The sequence below is a fragment of the Temnothorax longispinosus genome, chromosome 8 (genome assembly GCF_030848805.1).
Source record: "Temnothorax longispinosus isolate EJ_2023e chromosome 8, Tlon_JGU_v1, whole genome shotgun sequence".
Classification (NCBI taxonomy): Eukaryota; Metazoa; Arthropoda; class Insecta; order Hymenoptera; family Formicidae; genus Temnothorax; species Temnothorax longispinosus.
Window position 1 is genome coordinate 19,630,836 of NC_092365.1, and position 21,699 is coordinate 19,652,534.

The 21,699-nt window shown below is 40.8% G+C and overlaps 1 protein-coding gene across 4 annotated transcripts in view; it reads left to right on the top strand.

Annotated features, from left to right (window-relative positions):
• LOC139817491 (uncharacterized) overlaps positions 1–19,716 on the top strand; it is a 221,300-nt gene extending 201,584 nt beyond the window's left edge. For all 4 annotated transcript variants that reach the window (XM_071785628.1, XM_071785627.1, XM_071785629.1 and 1 more), the window contains 6 exons: positions 5,021–5,139; positions 8,330–8,508; positions 9,472–9,630; positions 10,899–11,178; positions 14,272–14,413; positions 16,203–19,716. In XM_071785628.1, coding sequence (XP_071641729.1) covers positions 5,021–5,139; positions 8,330–8,508; positions 9,472–9,630; positions 10,899–11,178; positions 14,272–14,413; positions 16,203–16,407 — 1,084 coding nt within the window. In that variant the 3' untranslated portion in view covers positions 16,408–19,716. The remainder of the gene's footprint in view (positions 1–5,020; positions 5,140–8,329; positions 8,509–9,471; positions 9,631–10,898; positions 11,179–14,271; positions 14,414–16,202) is intronic.
• Positions 19,717–21,699: the final 1,983 nt, after the last annotated feature.

The following is a 21,699-nucleotide window of genomic DNA, read 5'->3' on the forward strand; positions in this document are numbered from 1 at the left end:
ATCCCAAATTTGTATTCTTTTTTCCCCCCATTTTGTAAATGTAAAAAAAAAGTGTAATTTTCTCTCATATTCAACTCATGTTTCCGGGGTTTTTTTCCCCGATTCTTCGTTTCGTCGTTGAGTGAGTTTTTTGGGGGGGATTTCGCGCGTCCTTCCCGATATTCCCGGGAAAAATGATATTGTTTGCGTTGTGTCGCACTTCCAATTTCGGGATTACGATTTTTGCGGGAATTTTCAAACGTGCGTTTATTACAATTCGCGATGAGATGAAGTATCGAAGAATTAAACGAACCGAGGAATGTTCTTTAGCGGCGCGACTCTCGGGGTGGCATAAAGTTCCGCGGAACATTTTATCCTCATTAATGGGGAGGCGCCTTTGGAAACATAATAGCGGTCCGCTGAAAACCGCTTTCGCCGCCCCGCCTTGGCCTCCTCAACACGCTGATTATAAAGTGATTAAGGAGTAAAATCCGAGTGCAGCGGGTAGCGGGTCGTGTGGTCGTTGGCAAAAGAAACCCACGGTGATTATGATGGTTTTATTAATTAAACGTAGCTATAAAGGCGTTTATAAGGCGCTATCGCCGATAATACTTATCCTTCGCGTGTGCGGCAATTAAAACTATCATTATATAAAGGAACACACATGTAAATTTTATATTCAGCTCGCTCTTCCCGTTAATGAATGTAGCATAATGTGCTTTCAATTGTTAACGATTAACGCGCATTATGCACGATTAAAATCTGACCGGAAAGAGATTGACATGATTCCCTATTATCTCATCGAATTCACAAATGCTCACTAATTGTATTACCAATTAAAATTACAGGGGAATGTATCGTAAACAGGTGCGTCACCTATCTCGTTATGCAGCTACGAGAAACTTGGGAGCGATTTACTTTAAAACCTCATATAAAGGAGCGATGATATCATTATGCGAGACACACAAGCGATGGAAATACGAAACGCGATGGAAAGTCCATTGTCGGACGACCGAAAAACGCTTTCGAGGGAACATCGTTGCGGTTCATTATACAACCCGGGTTGCGCCTTCGGCGAACGACGATGACGACGAGATGGAGAGAAAAACCTTGGCAATCGCAAGACCCGTTTCTTACAGCCTGACTCTCCTTGGTTTTTATTCATTCCACGACCTTGCTCTCCCACAATCCATCTCGTCTCGGGTTCTTTCTTCGCGCGGAATCTAAGGTGCGCAGACAGATTCACGAACGGCCCGGGGTATATGTTAATCCGGTTGAGATTACATCGTCGTAAAGGCGTCGAGCCGTAATTCCTGTCTTTCCGCAGGGAAGAAGTGCGACAAGTCTGAAAGAGCGGTCTTTATACGGAGATATATCCCCGCCTCAACTTCGTCCTTTACGGTTCTTCAACAGCCTCCACCATATTGAGTCGAGTTCTATAGTCCTGATACTTTTTAATAATAGTTCTGTTGATTTTGCCAAAAAAAGTCCATTGAAAAAATTATCTGCTAATTTTCCAAAATCTCGGAGTTCCGGTTTATTTAAAATATTTTTCGAATAGTTCTGAGCATACTGAAGCATTTTCTAAAAAGTTCTCGACATTAGCAATGTTGTACGATTGTTTAAAAAATTAATACCGCCCAAAAACCGAGTACTTAGAGAGAATAGTGTGATATGCTGTACGAAATGTCGCAGTTCCGGTTTATCTAAAATATTTCTCGAATAGTTCTGAACATACTAAAGCATTTTCCAAAGAGTTCCCGACCCTGGCAATGTCGTATGATTGTTTAAAAAATTAAGAGAGAATGGGATGATATGCTGTACGAAATGTCGCAGTTCCGGTTTATTTAAAATATTTTTCGAATAGTTCTGAGCATACTGAAGCATTTTCTAAAAAGTTCTCGACATTAGCAATGTTGTACGATTGTTTAAAAAATTAATACCGCCCAAAAACCGAGTACTTAGAGAGAATAGTGTGATATGCTGTACGAAATGTCGCAGTTCCGGTTTATCTAAAATATTTCTCGAATAGTTCTGAACATACTAAAGCATTTTCTAAAAAGTTCCCGACCCTGGCAATGATTGTTTTCAAGCGGTATTAATTTCTTAAACAACCATACGACATTGCCAGGGTCGGGAATTCTTTAGAAAATGCTTTCGTATGTTCAGAACTATTCGAGAAATATTTTAGATAAACCGGAACTGCGACATTTCGTACAGCATATCACCTATTCTCTCTAAATACTCGGTTTTCGAGCGGTATTAATTTTTTAAACAATCATACGACATTGCCAGGGTCGGGAACTCTTTGGAAAATGCTTTAGTATGTTCAGAACTATTCGAGAAATATTTTAGATAAACCGGAACTGCGACATTTCGTACAGCATATCACCCTATTCTCTCTAAATACTCGGTTTTCGAGCGGTATTAATTTTTTAAACAATCATACGACATTGCCAGGGTCGGGAACTCTTTGGAAAATGCTTTAGTATGTTCAGAACTATTCGAGAAATATTTTAGATAAACCGGAACTGCGACATTTCGTACAGCATATCACACTATTCTCTCTAAGTACTCGGTTTTTGGGCGGTATTAATTTTTTAAACAATCGTACAACATTGCTAATGTCGAGAACTTTTTAGAAAATGCTTCAGTATGCTCAGAACTATTCGAAAAATATTTTAAATAAACCGGAACTCCGAGATTTTGGAAAATTAGCAGATAATTTTTTCAATGAACTTTTTTTGGCAAAATCAACAGAACTATTATTAAAAAGTATCAGGAACTATAGAACTCGACTGCATGCGACAAGAACTCTTTTTTATTTTTGATTTGCTAGAAAATGATCTGCTATGGGAAGTTAGCAGATCATTTTTTCGATCGACTTTTTTGGGTAAAATCACCAGAACTATTACTAAAAAGTATCAGGAACTATAGAACTCGATTGCATGCAACAAGAACTGCCTTTTATTTTTGATCTGCTGAAAAATGATATGCCAACTTCACAGACACGTGAAAAAAAGCGATAACGCTATATCGACGCGTTAGCGACATCGACATCCAAAGATGAAAATCGTATCATTGCGCATCGCGCGCGACATCGCGTTGGCGACAAAGGGTCGTAAGGTCCGACCGGGCATCGCGATTATTCAAGTGAGTTGTCCAGAGCGCGCTCTATTTAATAACCGTCCGTGCATGGACGCGAGATACATCGGGGATCAATCCGGTATAGCCATCAAGTAATTTAATCTTCACGCACGCCATGTCCAACTAAAAGCCATCCCCCGTTGCTCCCTGCTCGGAAGCAGCCAATGAACCGGCACAGATCAACCCGCTGCCGTCGCTTTATCCCGCGCGCTGATAAAGTAAACTGCCATTCCGTGTGCGAGGGATATCGCGATAATCAGGTATCGCCGGCTTGTAATACAGCCTACAAATAACAAGGCATTTACGCGCTCGTGTGCTTCTACACAGCGATTATTCAACATCACACCGTAGGAAAATTCATTGGATGTAATTCCAGAAGGATATTTTAATAAAATTTAATAAATAAGTTTCATATTTTATATAAAGCGCGCACAGATGATGATGATCCAATAATATATACGTTTAAATGTAAGTCAATCTGACACAGTCAAATATAATTTATTTAAATTCTCAGGATTGGTGTCTCTATACTTAGTTTTATAAAACTTTGATTGCTTGTGGCTGCAAGATTAAAGATTTTCTCCTTTCATATCAAATTTAGAAAGCCGCGGTCACGTTTTAATGTTTTTATTCTCACATTCAATAATAGTTTCATCCACATGTCTATTTTAATTTAACTCGACTCAAGAACGCCAGACGAAACGCGCTAAACTTTTTTTCTTTCTCGATAAATGTTTTAAACAAAAAGATGCGATCCACTTCTCGTAGATGATCTCGATAAACTTGTTTGAAGAGAAGAACGTCATCGACTTCGAACGGCTGACGTGATATCGTTCGCCGTGCGGGAAAGTTGCTGTGATGTTAGAAAATCGACGACGTAATTCTGGCGCTCATTCGAGCGACAAAGGGCGAGATCCTCCTCTCGCGGCACCGCAGGACGACGGGGCATCGACGAGGGGCGGGAGAAGGGGGGGCGGCAGCGGAAAGGGTGCCCGATTTATCTTGCAAAACTAACTCATAGGCAATTCTCGCGTGCGCCGACTATCGAGGGCGGCTCCCAAGACGTCCATTTACAACTTTGCCTAGGGAAAATAGAGTCTTACGTGCAAGATTTACATCCTGCTTTGTCCCGACGTCTATGTAACTTTCACGGAGAGAGCACCCTTTCGCGCCCATGCGCGACACGCTCTCCCTCGTGCCCCCTTCGCCATATAATGGTCGTGAATTAATAATACGCGTCGAAGTTTCCGCATGCCCGGAATGTCCCCGATGAAAAGTGTCACGAATCCCGCATCCCGGATCCCGGTTTACGTATATGTGCGCGCGCGCGCCCGCGCTCTATAACGTATGTAAGCGGAAATCGGATCGATCATTATTCATGACCCCGTCACCATCGTTCCTCCGTATTGATTGCGCGGTCGTGATGCAAAGCCATTCAGCTGTTTTAACGAGGATCGTTCACAATGAGATAAATTTTATCCCGAGGTAAGTTCAGAATCTGGAATCATTGCAATATCTATCCTATTTCATGCTCAATTATTTGTAGAATCTTTTAACGAGGTCGTAAAATGATCTTCTTTGTAAACTGAAGTCTCTTTAAGTTTCCGTAGGTATTTAATCTACATTTTGGCGCAAAATGTAATGTGTCTAAGCGCTGGCGTTTAAACGTGTCGACCGGCAGTGTGAAAATTAAAAAAAAAAAAAAAAAACAGTCCCGTTCGCGCTTGCCCGTCGGTCGTTCGATTTACGTCCGGTTTTCGACCCCGGAAAACTGCGGGGCGCTCTCCGTGAAAGGGGCGAAAGGAGCGTGGGAAAACCATCCCTCCGCCACAGATTCACTCTCCGTTGCCGAGAGCGCAAATGACGTTCCCTCTTCCCATTTCCTCTTTTCCAGGTACACCGAGCCGAAGCGATACTCGTCGAGCGGCCGGGACATGACGGTGGTTTTAAGACGCGCCTCCAACAGCCCCACCGACGAGGAGTATATGGAGGTCTCGTACTATTTCCACGACGGTAAGTCGTAAAAGGGAACCAGCCGCGCCGTCGTCGCCGGACGGGAACGAACGTGCCGCGGTCTGCCGAGCTCGCTCGCTCGTCGAGCGGGCGAGCTCTCGGCACAAACTCGAAACAAAAGATCGCACGTCGGAAATTGGATTATGATGCGCGCCGTCGCCGTCGCCGCGCAATCAAGTCAGCGCGCGTAAGCGTCGTGAGATCGCGAGAAACACACTCCGTGAGCGGCTCCATGCAGCGCTCTATCGCCTTGAGATACAGGTTACTCTTTTCTTACCCGTTTCTTCTTTCTTTTTTTTCCCTTCTCTTATTCATTACGAGTTACGAGCGCAATCGCGCTTCTTTACGCGCTTCCGAGAAGCTTCCTCGTTTTACGTCTTCGAGCGGAAGTTTAAAAAGGATCGCGCAATGAAGTTTATCCTATAATTTGATATCTCTCGCGCCCTTCCCGCGAGTTTCTTGAATAGTACGAAAATTACACGTAGTAAATAATTAAGAATTATTAATTGAGAATTACTTTTTTCTTTCGATATAACATGTAATATATTTTTCTTCGTCCACAATAACACGTAGCGTGATCTTCTTACGTAAATAATTATGCTTGCTCTTCTTTCGTTGTAAAGCGCGAGAAGCGCTGGCATTCGATTATCGCGATGATAGTGTCATTTTCGTGATCGGCGCAATTTGCGTCCCACAGTCTTTTATCGTTCCCGATCGTTCCGAATCGAGTTTTTGCCCGTTGCTTCTTGAATAGCCGACTGGCGCGCCCAAACCGCTAATTACGAGTAACTAATTACCGTAAATACGCCTCGGCATATCGATGTCAAAGCCTCGTTCCCCCCCTCGCCCCCTAATCGGATGAGCGTAGGCACGTCCGGACGGTAATCCTGAAATTCGCTTGGCAGTCGACCGAGGGATTCTGGTTGGCTGCCGGAGGACACATTCACGAATATATCGACGCGCGTCCGTCCTCGCAAAAACAGCGGTCGCGCTTAATTCCGTTTCAAAGATTAGATTTTACCCCGATTAAGTAGCTACCGACCTTTTCCTTGGCCGAGCAATCCCGGAGATTAAAATGAGAGCCCGGGTATATTACGCTCTCGCGTATCGGGAAACTTGTAATTATTCGCGGTCGGATAATTATTCGCCCGTGATTGTTACGGCTATTTTGCAAAGTAAAGCCAGACTACCGCGTATCACAGGCTTGAAAACGCTAAATCTATAAATTCAAAGCGTGGATAACCGCGTAAGCACCCTGCGATTTTCAGTATAGAACTTAATCCGTATAACATTTTGCACATAATGAGCAATAATATATAATGAATAATATGAGAGTAATATATTTTGAACGGATATTAACTAATTTCAGCGTGAAGTTAGTTTTGATTTTTATTTTAAAGTAAAATGTTAAGATATTAACTCATTTCAACGTTGAAGTCAAAATATATCTCAACATTTTACTTTAAAATAAAAATCTCTTTTCACCTAATGCTTGAGAATTTATTCTCCATTTGTCGGATCTATCGTTTTCCTCTCCCGTGAATTTAAGCGTCCGGTTTCATTAAAATCGAAAATTAAAATCGTTCAAGCGTTTTCGAACACAAGCTAATAGTGCGCGAGATAAAATTTTTAACGAACAAAACGAAACGCGGACAGCAGTAATTGAATCTTGATATCGATGAGATTTTAAACGTCGACCGAATTTTACGACACATCATGTCGACATCAAATTCTCGTTCCGACGAATTTTTTTTTCTTTTTTTTTACGTTGGCTGTATGAAATGGCTACCAGCCTCGCGCTCGTAACCAGTAGCCATCCCCCCCGTTACAACAATCGTACGCGAGCGAGCGGCATATAAATCCAATCATGGACCATTATAAAAAAAAGGGCGTAAATGACAAGAATCAAAAGTCATGACTGACGACGAACTATCGCCGTCGATTGGATCGGTGATTGACGAGAGGTGATCGTGTCGCCGGTCGAACGTTATTACGTTTACACGTGTTACACGTGTTACACGCCGCGTGCATTCTCGTGTCTCTCACAGTATATATCTCTATCTCTCTATTCGAATCGCGACGATCGATGAGAACGGTCGTCAAAGACCGGCGTGTTTGAAATCTTAAATAACAACGTTTCGTGTTTAAACGGAGAAACGAAGCACGCGCACGTGCCAGCCGCGTTTGAATCGGCCACGACTTTGTTCGTCAGATTTTTTGTTCCCCACGTATTCGTAACGTCCCACACAGAGATCCCATTCCCGTCGCGTCGCTGTGTTTCACTTTTTTCCCTTCCTCTTCACCAGAGAGGCAGAATATCGAGACCGAACGTTTTCGAATTCCGGTTCTACCATCGGAATTCCGGTGCCTACCTTATCTCGCGCCGAGTACGATCCCGTACGGTGGAACATAAAACTTTATGCGACCCAGGGAGACCGATCTCCTTACGGGAAAGGGGTCGAATTCAACCGAGCAGACCCCGAATTGCCCCGAATAATCATGCGAAATTGTCGCGTAAGAAACGAAATGAGGGAATCCTGTCTGCGGAGTGCATGAACTTCCACTCGAAATGAAAGTGCCCGTAAGACGTTTACCCACTTATAACTCGCTGAAATATATATCCCTCTGACTGCGAGAAACTTACGGGGAAAAAAAATTAAGCTAAGAGGCGTGAGGAGAGCAAAGTTGCAAGAGTTCCCGCGAGAATTCAACGGATATGAGCGATAAAATGAAAATATTTTATATTCGAGATCGTCTTGGTAATTTTCTTGATTGACATCCCGAGTGGATAGTAATTTTTACATTTACGTCATGTATCATATTTCTTCCGTTTCTTTCTATTTATTATATTAATCTCGTTGACTTGTTAATTTTATAATCAACTTTTGTCGCACAAGAAATTATTAAAAATAACAGAGAAATTTCAAGATCTCATCGTTGCATACAGATTAGAATTTGGAGCCTTTCTTTAATTATTGATATCGTGTCTCTCTTCCGTTTGTTTACGCTAACTTCGTTGATTTGTTAAATTTATAATTAATTTGTCGCGCAAGAAATTACATGAATAACAGAGAATCTCGGGGCACTATTTTACGCGCACATATTACATCTTTATTTTTGCAAGGCATAATTTGCGAGGTAATTTCTCTCGACACCTTCACAAGCAACGCATTTTTATTTGATGCTCCAGAACGTGAGGGTGGCACTCAGCAGCCGGCCAGCGTGTGCGACGTCGAATATTACGGGTTGACGTCGCCGGTGGAGGGCTCGGTGGTACATCCGGAACCGCATCGGCTGTTCGCCATGGAAGGCCTGGTGAAGTGCAGGCAGCACTTTATACCGGCGCCAAACCAATCGGTGGTCATTACTGTGAGTTCCTCGACGAAATGTCTAATCTCTCTGTCGTTCGTTCAATTGACGGTCGGGAATTAAATTCTCGCGAATTCATTCTCACAGTTTTTAGACGCACACTACTGTCTCGCGCGAACAAGGATTCTCGCAGGTTACATGTTATTCGAGGAAAAGAGAAAAGGAACTCCCTCGCGCAAACAGCATCGTCGGATGTGCGGAGGAATTTTAGAATCCAAAAACTATAAAACTATCTATCTGTATACTCGCGGCGCGAGCCTTTATAATCCGCATAGAAATAATATTCCGCTGGATCAGACGCGGTTCCGAAGGCGAGACCACGGTTCAGCTATGGGTTTCAGCAACTCCTGCGAGAACGATAAAGTGCAACAATTGAATTCCATAGTGGAAACACGCCAACTGTAATCCCGCGGTGAACGATACGAACGTCGCATCCGTGTTGCGAATCCGTTGCGCAACCGAGAAAATCGTGCAACTTTAATCCGTTACGTCGCGCTTAGATAAATCATCTCTTCAGGATATTATATATTATGGAAATTTGGATTTTCGGCAGATCTACATAAATATGCAGTTTATGAAAGTCGTAAAAAATATTGTCTAACACATGTTTTATATATCTTGTCGTTTCGACGGTAATTGCTTAGAAATCAAATATAAGTATATTAACTTTGAGAGATTGTTTCACTCTTAAATCTCAAAACAGGCACACCTAAAAAATACATGCTTCTTAGATTTTTGCGTTTAATGTCATATTTCAAGGAGAATCAAGTCGGTTCTGGGCAATTGTGATGTGTCCCTTATTGTCAGTCGCAGAAGAAAGAGCGAACAAATTTTAATTGCACGTATGGCACATCGTTTGACATAATTATAATTGACCGTTTTTGCTATTCTTTTAGCTTTCTTTCTTCCGCCCGTACAGATTTTCACTCGCACTTTTCCGAATGATGATGCCTCCGTTTGCAGGTGAAGGGTAGCACGAAGCAGACGCCGAACAACCCGTGCGAGACCAAGTGCGGCGACAGTGGCTGCCACTGCGTCAGCAAGTCCCTGGAGAGCATGGACCACCTCCTGCTCGTCTCCGAGACCGGACACATTGTCACCTGTCTCTGCGGGAATTACCAGGTAAGCGCGAGCTGGCGGAAAAACTTTATTCCGTGGCGCCCGCCTCGAATGAGCGTCTCGACGGAGAGCGCGGCCGCTCTTATCCCACGCGCACTTCCGCTCCTTGAATGCCGGCGAGATAAAAGCTATATCGTTATTATACCGCAACTTTTATATCCTCCGCATTGTCACGCGAAAACGTCGGCGATGTTAAAATATATCACTCGCGGTATGCAATTTTCCGCAAATGGCTCTCTATATTTATCATATCATTTTATTCGATGAGATGGTTCTTTTTTTTTCTTTTCAGAAAGAAAATTTATTACGCGCTCGATTTCGTCAAAAATCTGAAATATATTTTTTTACTATTATGAATTAACGTGAAGTGAAGCTCGGTGCTAGGAGTGTTTTTGCTGCGGAAATTTAATTCCACGTAATGTGTACAATGTTATTAACGTTCGCATGAAATGTATACTAGTTTCATTAACGTTTTTATTTACCACAATGTTGTGCAATGTGGCTAAAAATTTTAAATTTACCGTGTAATAATCTGCGTTATTTTTCATAAATTTAATAATATGCGACTATATTACGACAAATGTACCACCGTAAAAATAAAATGAAAAAGTGGCACGCGTTTGAAAACGCATCCTTTGGACTTTTTCGATCTTAGAGCTCTACATTTAGCTGAAAGAAATGTTCGGCAAGAAGCTGTCGATGCTAAATAATTTATTCGGCGCAAAATGCGTTCGCCACAATCTCGCGCATGTAATACTGCCCAACTGATCTGACTTTGACTCTATCCACACGATGATTATTAATAGACGTATTATCAGATTACACCTGACCGAGTGTAATCGTTATGGCGAGTCTATAAACGATAATACGATTTCGATTCGTGGGATCATCATCATTTCATATTCAAATGCTCGTTATTCCGACACAATTGAGGCTATCATGCAAACAACAAGTTAAATCCGTGTAATTTAACTGCGTAGGATTAAATTCGAAATCCACGATTGATAATTAAGCATACCGCCGGGTTGTCAGTAAGTCATCGATATTTCTTTCGCCAAAACTGCGACAAATGTATCTTAATTAAATTTATCACGTTATTACGTACCATTCGCATTTCGTCTCGGTCATTCTTTCATCGACGATGCTCGTGTTACTTTCAATTTCTCAACGTAGTCCGCGCGCTTTTTATTTTCCCTAAATTGCTCACCATTTTCCACGTCGTATCCTTCGTACCTCATTTTACCCGTCTAACGGGATCTATTATCGCGCAGGACTGGCTTCCGGTAGGCATCCGCAGCTGGACCCCGGTCTACATCGAGTGGTCGAGGTCTACATCGAAGGCGGGCCTCGATTTCCACGCGGCCTACAAGTTTATCAATGACACTTACTGCGGCGATCACACAACGGCGGAGCCGGAAGGCGAGGTCAATGGCGGTGATCTGGCGAGCGCCGGGCTCAAGCTGAATCAGTATTACCAGCAGAAGTGTACCTGGATTCTGGACTCGCCGATCGACCGGCAACTCATCATCGAAGTCAAGTCCACTCAGAGTCGTGAGTAGAATTTAGAATTGCATCTCTATATCTTCTCCATTTGCAAAAATTACTCCAACAGAGCCTTCGTACTTTTACTTTCACAATATCTTAAATATATGTAAAATATGACTCGTGTATGAATACTTGACTCCAATTTGAAGCTTTAATTTAATGATAACAATGTATATAGTTATGCACACTTACATTACAGAATTATTTTTTGCAGTTTCGCGTAAATAAAAAAATATATTTATAGCGTCGTGATTTAATTTGATAATAATTATTTCTGCGAGCCGTTTTTTACCTCGAATCATTGATGACTTTTTACTGAAGAAGAATCTCTCTTCTAAATTAACTTGCACTCTCGGGCATTAAATACTTTTCTTGAATTTATTTTGGTTCAGAGTTGGTTCAAAGTAATTCAATAATTAATCTTGTTTTATATTATATATTTAAATATATATACATATATATATATAATAATTAATAATTTCCGACGCGAAGCAGACACATTTCCCTTCTTTATCTTTCACTCTGCAAAAAGCAATAATACGCGTATGAGAGGGCTAGTAGCCCTGTTTATTGCCAGGATTCTTGTTGGCTAAGCGGTAAACATTGGCGAACCTCTCATGCCAGAAAATGCATCATTCAAAGATGAAATTTTGTAAGAACTGCAGCTGGAAGAAAAAAAGAGAAAGAGAGCGGAGCGTACTATGGTGGTAACTACGGTGATACCGCACCTTGAAAGGTATATTAAAGCCATTTCCGGTGGCGGCGTTTGTCGGGCTTTGGTTACGATTCCGCCTCTACTTATAATGTTCTGCAAGGTGGCGAGGAGGAAGAAAATGAAAAAGCTATACGGGAGCGAAGGCAAGAAACGAGGAGATGAAAGGAACGAGGACAGCGACGTTTCTATGGCGAAGTTGCCAAGAGTGTCGTCGGCGGAGTAATTCGATTCGCGGCGGTTCATAAAGCCGGAAGGATTTCATATAAATGCGCGAAGCCTCATTAATTCATTTAATAATTCAGCCGTTATACTTGCCACGCTTCTCTAGCGAATAAATACACGCGTCGTAATTGCATCCAGGATTGACATAAGTAGACAGGGCACGTCCCTCGATGGAATGGACATTTTTCGTTTCGTATCGAATCTCATCCCGCGTAATCTGTCCGCATAAATCAAAGTTTCTTGTACCGAATTCAATATTCCATCTTTCATATATATTCGTGAACCAATAAAACTCTATTTTCTTGAAACATTGCAGAGGATATTCTCCGCATTCGATAGATGATATTTCCCCCCATACGAACGTACAGAGGTCACAATTCATTGTGCTATCACATATGTACATACATCCCCGTTACATCGATCGATCGCCGTTACAAGAGTTTCAAGAGAAAACAGGACTGAAATCGGACGGGAATACTGCTGAAACAAATAAATTGCTTCAAATTCTAATCAAATAATACCGCGCGACAAAAAAATCGATAGCACTGAGCGATCAATTTCGGAGCAGGAGATGATTGCGCACGGCCGCAGAAATAAACGTAAAATTCACCCGTGAATGCAGCTATCTTTACATCAGAAGGAATATTCCTCGCGCTGCATTTCACCCGGGAGGAACAATCGTAATATTCTCAGGCTCGAACAAGCGATAGGTAGTCGCCTTTGTCGCGTTCGTAAGATGACAATTTACGTGCCGCGCAGAAATAGGAAAGGCGAGAGGGCGACGAAGGCGGAAAAGAGCGAAAAAGAGGGAGAACGATGCAAGAAAAGTGATGAAGCAAGAGAGAGAGAGAGAGAGAGAGAGAGAAAAAGAGGACGTAGCATGGTTTCTACACGGTGAAGCTTTAGCTTCCGTTGTCGTGGTAAATCCGATGGTCTCTTTAATCTCGCGACCCACTGCCATTCGTTTCACGCCCGCGCTCCTCTGTCCCTTCGGTCGGCCGGGCCGCGACGTCCTCTCTCCTCTCTCACCCTCCGACTTATTCTTCCACAACTTTCACCCTTTCGTTCGCCGCGGCGGCGGCGGTGGCGGCAACGGAGCCAATGGCACGGATAGAAATTCTGGCGGTCTCCGAAGAAAAGCAATCGAGAGAAGATTTCGCCGTGTCGTCGCCAGAGACGGGGCGCGCGTCGCGCGGAAGATGATCTATCTGTGTTTTCTCTCGAGCCCCGCGACCGGGGGGGAGGGGGATCGAAATAGAATTTTGCGGATAGAACTCTGCGAGTGGAATCCTATTGCGAGACGCAGACTACAATTTGCGCTTACCGAAATAAGAGCTGAAGGCAATAGCGGGGAACGTCGTTAAGGATAAAAACAACTTGAAAAGAATGTTGTCATAGAAATAATTTCGTGATACAATATTGAAGCGACGCAAGTTGCTTTCTTTTAATATTTTTGAATTCGCTGAAGAGTTTCCTTCGATAAAGAGAGCATTTTAACACGACCGATGGACTTTTGCGAAATAATAAAACAATTCGATTCGAGAAATTGATTAAAATAGTTACAGTTTCGTGTAAATGTGTTTATTTGTAAAGATATACGTGCATACAGGCTACGTCGTTAAGTCGAAACAATTTCAGGAAATATCAACAGGTTCGTTACAGCAAAGAAATTAATTGCTCTATAGAGAGAGAGAGAGAGAGAGAGAGTAACGCGGGATTCTTAATGCTCAGATCCGCGAAAGATACGCCGCTTCGGAACGCAGTTGCTTTTTTGTTTTCTTTTAATGCCGCTCGAAGATAAATCGCTCGAGGAACGCTCTCTGGAGAAACGTAGATAGGTGCTCCTAGATAAATCATTTTCGTGCTATTAAACTGCTCGCAGCTTTTCTTGCAAGGTATAAAACTGCGGGCTAACGAATTCCCGGGATAACTATGTTTCTTTTTACTGAAGAAAAATTGATGACGGCGCATCTCGTAATGCTCTTTCTACTTATGCATCGCATAGGGACTCGTGATACCCGTAAATTCATGATTTATTTAGATATATTACACAACACCTTCACAAACATACATTTACGTTACAAGAGATTATTTACATCATCGCGACATACCGATGTTCGCCAGTACTGTCCGCTCTATGCTACGCTTGTTCTACTTAACAGGGCCCTGCACGGCGTGGAACCTGACGATACACGAGTACAGGAAGAACGGCGACCCCGCCGGGCCCAGACTGCACACGTTCTGCTCGAGGGACACTCACAAGAATTTCACCCTGCCGTGGAAGATGAATACCGCGGTGGTTAGGTGAGTTTCTTATACCCCGGCGGGTCGCGTCCCGGCCGATTAACCCGGCGAAAGTTCCGCCGCGATCTTGTCTATTAGCTACGTTTTAACGACAGTTCCGCGACAGTTTCGACGGCCGAGATTATGACGCACGGTCGGCTGAAATATAACGGGCATTTTATTGGCGTGGCGCGATTGAGCCGGCACGCTCCGTGTGTAGGTACCGGCATAAAATCGCGGAGAATTGATGCCCGCGCGATCCGTTACTGTCGTCTAGCGCGAAGAAATTATCCGCGCTGATTAACAATCGGCCATCGTTCATCCCGCCTTACGACGGCAATTCCATGTTACAACCGCGGCACATTACCCCCCCCCCCTCCCTATTCCATAATTTACGGGATATGAAGAAAAGTATGCTTAACAGCAGAGCTTCTTCACGCGGTACTTTCTCATTGACTCTGGCAGTGATCGATTGGCGGTTGAATGTTGAATCGCGCAATGACAGAGACGCTTTCATCATTTTTATTGGTACTAAGAATAATTATTTCCGAGTTACAATCTGAGAAATTAGAAGAGAAGAATATAAGGATTCGAGTTATCACCGTGTATAAAAACTTCGTCACATTGCCTCTAAATATACGTTTTATGTACAAAGTTATATCTACGTCATCTATAAAATTATACCTATTAGTTAAAACTTATATTTTCTGAAATTATACCCGTCTTGTATTTTATATTAATTATAATTGTTAATTTGGCCGTTGCCTGTCACATTCTCACTGCACTGTATATTCTCATAAGTTATTTTATAATATTTGTTAATACTTTCTTTAAGTATTATAATTATTATCTGTATACACTCTTAATGTTAAATTACATGTGCTCATATATGAGTTATTATTATTATTATTATTGTCATTTTATTTGCGTTAAAAAACTAGATTTGTAAGCAATTATTGATAATGCCTCACCTCTTGGAATGCAATTCTCTTTCACTTCCATGTATAATAATTCAGGAGTTAAATTCAAGTAAATTAACTCGCATTTCAAATAAAGTTATCATCATCATCATTATTCTTATAATTGCCAGTCATCATTTTCGATTTCTGATATCTCAGATTAAAGGACCTTTCACGATTCTTATGAAAAAATCGTTTTCGGTCAGTTTACTTGAATTTGTGATGTGGTAGTTCTTGTGTAGCATAAATAAAAGGTCTCAAATTTCATCAACTTTCTATCTTAGTTTCTGAATTATAGGCATTTGAAAATCTCCTTCACAAGAATTGTTCGTACGTTTGTCTACACGAGTTTGCACTTGTGTACCTGCCTGCATACGTATTATGTGTACAACTCTACCGCCTCTGTTGCCTCTGCCGACTCCGCCGAACTGGCGACAGAGTTATATATACACAAATATATATACAGGCACGCACACAAGTGCAAACTCGTGTAGACAAACGTACGAACAATTCTTGTGAAGGAGATTGTCAAATGTCTATAATTCAGAAAGTATAAAAAGTTAATAAAAATTGAGACTATCCATCAAGGACACAAGAACTACAACGTATCACAAATTCACAATAATTAACCGGAAATGTTTTTCTCGTAAGAATCATGCGGGGAGTCCTTTGCGAATAGGAAAGATATTTTGAAAAATATATAAAATCATAATCGATATTTTTACATCGAAAAATGTAAGCAGTTTCAAGTAATATTCGTTAAAAAAAAGAAAATAAAATAGTGAAGCTCTAAGCTCGTGAGTGAGAGATATTATCGGCATGAATAAAAATGATCTGTTTTCTTGTTTCAGGCTGCAGGCTCTTGGAAGAACCGCCCCGCAGTACACGATGAGATGGCGAAGTCAGACGGTGATCGCAAACACTCGCAAAAGCGGACCATCGCCAGCCCCGAACTGGCGCACAGTGGGCTCCTCGAGTAAGATCGAGCCGCGGTGGACAGGCCTCATCCTCGTCCTCGCGTTCGCGATCCTACTCGCACGCCCGTTCGACTGTTGAGACTGTTAAGCTCGCGTTAATGCACGCACGTTCCTGTTGATCGAAAAAACCACGAAGCTCACGTTACTGTCTCACATGTATATATATAAATGGTGAGGACTCGCGCCGGTCCTCGTTTTACATCGCCCGATGTAAGATGTTTTAAGAAAATGGCACATTCCGGCACACTCCCCCGATCGACGGTCGAGATTTCGCGGGCTGGCTCGTTAATCCCCGGCTGCGTATATAATTATCACGAGAGAAAATATTTTAGGACAAGCGTGGCCTATTAGACAGCGCATTGGTCTATTGAGCCAAAGGTCCCGAGTTGAATTCCCGGTAGAGCTAGAAAAATTATATTAAAAAAAAAATCCTTGTACATTTGGGGCAAGTGAATTTTAGTGAATTCCAGTAATGTTTTAAAATTCACTTGCCAAATTTACAAGGATTTTTTTTTTTTTTTAATATAATTTTTCTAGCTCTACCGGGAATTGAACCCGGGACCTTTGGCTCAATAGACCAATGCGCTGTCTAATAGGCCACGCTCGTCCTAAAATATTTTCTCTCGTGATAATTATATACGCACATTACTGGCATTCAACCAGTAATATTTTAAAATTCACTTGCCAAATGTAATGCCCTTTTGATAACTCGTTAGCAAATGTAATGCCTTCTCGCATCGGAAGAACGCGTTGCACGACGCAGGGGATAAATACCGAAGAAATTTGAACTGATCTCTGTTATATTTTTCAATAACGATGTACGATCCAAGTCTTAGGCGGTGTGAATGGAGAGTTAACGAGCCAGAGTTTAACGTTCTTCGATCGAATCGTATGCATATACATATTATACACACATACATGTACGTTGGGATTAAAGAGAGTGACGATCAGCACGTCTAATAAGCGATTAGCTCGCACAACCGACTGTCACTCGATTCTAAAGAAATGGATCTGTGAAGTCTTTAGATCATCCACTCGTCATCCGATTAATTTGAAACTTTTTATATTCTCTATGCAAATAAATAATGAAAGTTGTTTCAAGATCTTTCATTGCTCTGCTCCTCACATTTAATTATTTATTATTTATTAATTAGATATTAGATTACAATAAAATATTATTCTTTAACATATCTATACATTTAATGTATTTTCTAATATTTACTTCTTTAATCTACATTATTTATTTATAAAACATTCTTTTTTAAAAATATTTTTTTATAAATTAGCTGCTGGATTTTTATTAAAGCTGATCCTATTAAAATCGTAATTTTCCTGATCATTTCTGAAAATATCGTGTATCATTTCACATTGTATTTTCACGATTTCCCTAGATTTTCGAACTTTTATTTAAAGTCATATTAATGCCAGCACGATGGCACGTGTATATAGTATACATACATAAAGCAAATTAACATGCGAGAACGCGATGCACGGATTTGAAGTAGCGAGAATCTCACGAGTCACTTCTCTCACGCGAATGCCAAATTACACGTGTAAGAGATTACAACCAACAGTAGCGAGACATGTGTACATAGCTAGCGGCGTTGATAGAATTTGTACAGAACACGATTAATTGTCTACCCTAAGTCTGCGGATTACTGTAAAGTAACGATAAGATAAGTAATCTTACGCGGCTGAGAAACGAAGGAAGAGAGAGAGTGTATTTTAACGAACGAGCTTCGCGTGCCCGAGGGCACTTCGCGATTTATTGTTATATGTTTTGTCAGCCAAGCGGGATGCCCTCATCTTGACGAAACTATTGATCCATCTTTCTTCCCTTTCTCTCTTTAATTATCTCGAGGGATCCACAATTGAGGACTTACGCCAAACATCCGTTCTCCAAGTGTCCCATCAGGGATGAGGCGCACCGATTCGCTGGCAAACTCATAATTGATTATTACTGCGGTAAAAAGAGAAACGAAAATAAAATTCTAAGTCGTAAATATTTAATGTACGCAATTCACCAAAATGCCAGCCAGTAGAACCAGATCGCAGATCGCGTACTTCGGTCGTACAACAGTGCGAGGATATTTCTACGATTTTTCATTGATTTTGTAATAAATCCACGAGAGAGATCGTTGTTTTTTTACATCTAATTAAATATAATGCGTAACGTAATGTAACATGTTGGCCTAAGTATAATACTAGTCATTCTCACTGCACTTTCCCTGAAAGGATCTTTGTATCTCAAATGCAACGCAAAGAAATTTCTATTACATTCCTGGTACGTATCGTTTTTTATGAACTCTAATTTTTATGGACATGATCGCATTTGAAAAATAGATACATATAGTTATATCGAAGTTTTATGGTCTTTCTAACATTACATTTTAAATTGCCAAGATAGCTCACGAATGTGTCAATTGTTTAAATGTATTATTTTATCTTTAAAGAAATAAATCTCGGGATAAATTAGAGCAAACTGATTACCGATATATTATCCTTTATATCAAGCGTTTTGTCTCAAAATTTCAAAGTTTATCGCTGTAACAGAGCGAATTACTTTTATACAAAACAAATTTAATTGTTTAGAAAAAGGCATTTACATTGCGATACGTTATGTTATAATTTATAAGATAAGCAATCTACGTCGTGAAGAAACCTCGTCAAAACAGATATGAAAGTCCGTACCTACTCGCAGAATCGACTGACGCAATGAAATCGAAATCGAGGCACAGCAATATATAGTAATTTATATCTAAAAAAACAACGTAGATGTGAGAGAAGTGTCGAAAAATTAATCTCCAAGAAGCGGAAATGCGACAAGCGCCACACTTCTTTGTGTTCATGCAATATTCTCACATTTGTAGAAATTGTGTTCAACATTATCACTATGAATTTATACAATAGCTGGCTTTTCGTCTGAAAAGCATACCTTTTACACAGATGTGCGACCTACGAAAAAAAAATACGTGTTACATGTGTACATGTACTAGCCGCGTATATATACATATATATATAAGTCACAATAAATAGTCAATTGTTTCATATAAAATCTAAATAAAGCAAAATAAAACACTAATTGTCCTTTTGTTTAGCTACAGATCAGCATTCACCTCTTCTAAGCTAGCAGGACCAAATTGGCAGAATCAAACCGGACCTATCAGAATATTTAGTACCCATTTTGTACAATTTTGTACCATTAATAACAATTTTGTATCCTGTGCCATTTCGGAGAAAATCGTGGCGGTGCTACCTTAGCATTAAGCTAAAAAGACCACAAGAAAAAAAAAAGAAAATTAAATACAGAAATTTGAAGGACTGAATTTGTACTAATTTGTACCATACAAATAAACTTAATATATTCATCCCTTCTGCTTCAAACAGCTCCTAATAGAACTCAGTCCTATTAGTCTCAAGAGTAAAGTACTCGTTCTCATCAGCAGAATCAATTGCTACTTGTAAACTCGATTCAGGATAATTTGTATCACAAAAATATAAAGTTTCAGATTTTGTACCCTAGCCGTTTGATGGAAAACTACCCCCGATCCCTAACAGTCTCAAGAGTGAAGTACTCTTTCTTTTTATTTTAGTGTTCAGAATTTAGTAAACAATATTTAGTCGTAAAATAATTTTATTCATTTTAAGTACAGTTCTCTCTTAAGCCAGGAAGATGGGATGGTTTTCTTGCGAAGGGGTTGTAGCTCAATAATCAAAATGCGCGTATTTTAAGAGTTTATTCTTAGAGTTTATACGCTATACGAATTATATCCGCGATGCGATACGATATATTTAAATTTTTCTCAACATTTTTCTCTTGAGTTGAATCAATTAAAAGGTTGTTTCGGGGTTAAGAAGATGAGATCAAAAATCCAAACTATATCATTTTGAAAACTCATAAATAGCTCCTAATTCTGCCGTAAAAATCAATTCAATATCTATTTTTAAACGTTGACTCAGCCCCCCATAAAAAATATTAAATTCCTGTTCAGTGTGACAAGCTCAAAAATTTTAATCTGCAGGATATAAAAGCTCACAAATAGCTTGTAATTTTGCGCTATTTTTTTTTTAATTTCTGCAAGGTGGAGGGGGGGCCAGCTCAACAGGGGTCTTACTAGTATTTGGGGCGAACACGAAGCAGTTCAGATTTACTGTGCTTTCATCTGAATCTGACCGATCGGAACCGATCGCTTTCAATTATTTCATTTTATTTTTCCTGTCGTTGACACAGCTCTAAAAATTCGCGAAAGAATATAATCTGACGGGTGTGTGAAGCTGGCACTCCTACTTTAAAATTCGATAGTTCTGATTAGAGAGTTTCAGCTTCTTTTCGAAGAGTATCTACACGATTTATGTTGAGAAGTTCTAATGCTTTTCGCTTGACTAGCGCTCAATTCCTGATATTACGAGATCGCAAGGTCACGCTATGCTACAGGTAATAAGGGAAATATATACATGGAAAAAAAATGATGTATCAACAGCATCATTTTTTGCCAGCCATTCTATTAGCCATCTTATGCCGGGTACTCACTAAGACCGTGCAACGTGCAACGCAACGATTGCTGCAACTAGTGAGTACGTCTTATTTCGGAACACATTGTGAAAAAATTGTAGCACGTTGCACGGTCCTAGTGAGTACCCGGCCTTAGGTTTTGCGGCGAAACGCAACAGGCAAAGTATACTAATGTTCAGCGGCCATAAGTCAACCGCGAATTTCTAACACACGTATTTGCGTTGAGAGTATACTAAGCTCATCTTAAATCGGAGATATAATCACGGAGGAAGTTTGTTATGCCGGATACTCACTAGAACCGTACAACGTGCAACGCAACGGTTGCTGCGTAAATACGTCTTATTCCGGAACAAACACATTGTAAAAAAATTGTAGCAACCGTTGCGTTGCACGTTGCTCCTAGTGAGTACCCGGCTTTATACGAGTAATATTGATAAAAATCTCACAGCATCGATATATACGCGTATTAAAGATGCAATGATAAAATTATCGTTGCATTTTTAATAAGCAACGATAAGATTATTGTTAAACAATATCAATGAGTAAAACGCATAATTTAATGCATTAAGTACAAATAATCATGACAAATTAAAAAGTTAAAAGTTACGTGCAACGTGCGTCGGACCTACTACCGGTAATCACGCTGGCCACGGCGGCCTCGCTCCCGTCCACGTTGTTAACAGTGGCAAGGCTACTACCTTTTGTGAATCGTGGCAGAAAGGAGCGCGAAAAAAGTAGCGGATCCGTGTTAGGATCCGGCGATCTGAGTGGCTCGAAAACTGCGCTGGTGCGAGCACTGTCCTATTGTATCGACCGAGTTAGGCTGTCTTAGGTCTTTGATTCTCTGCACGAGTTTCT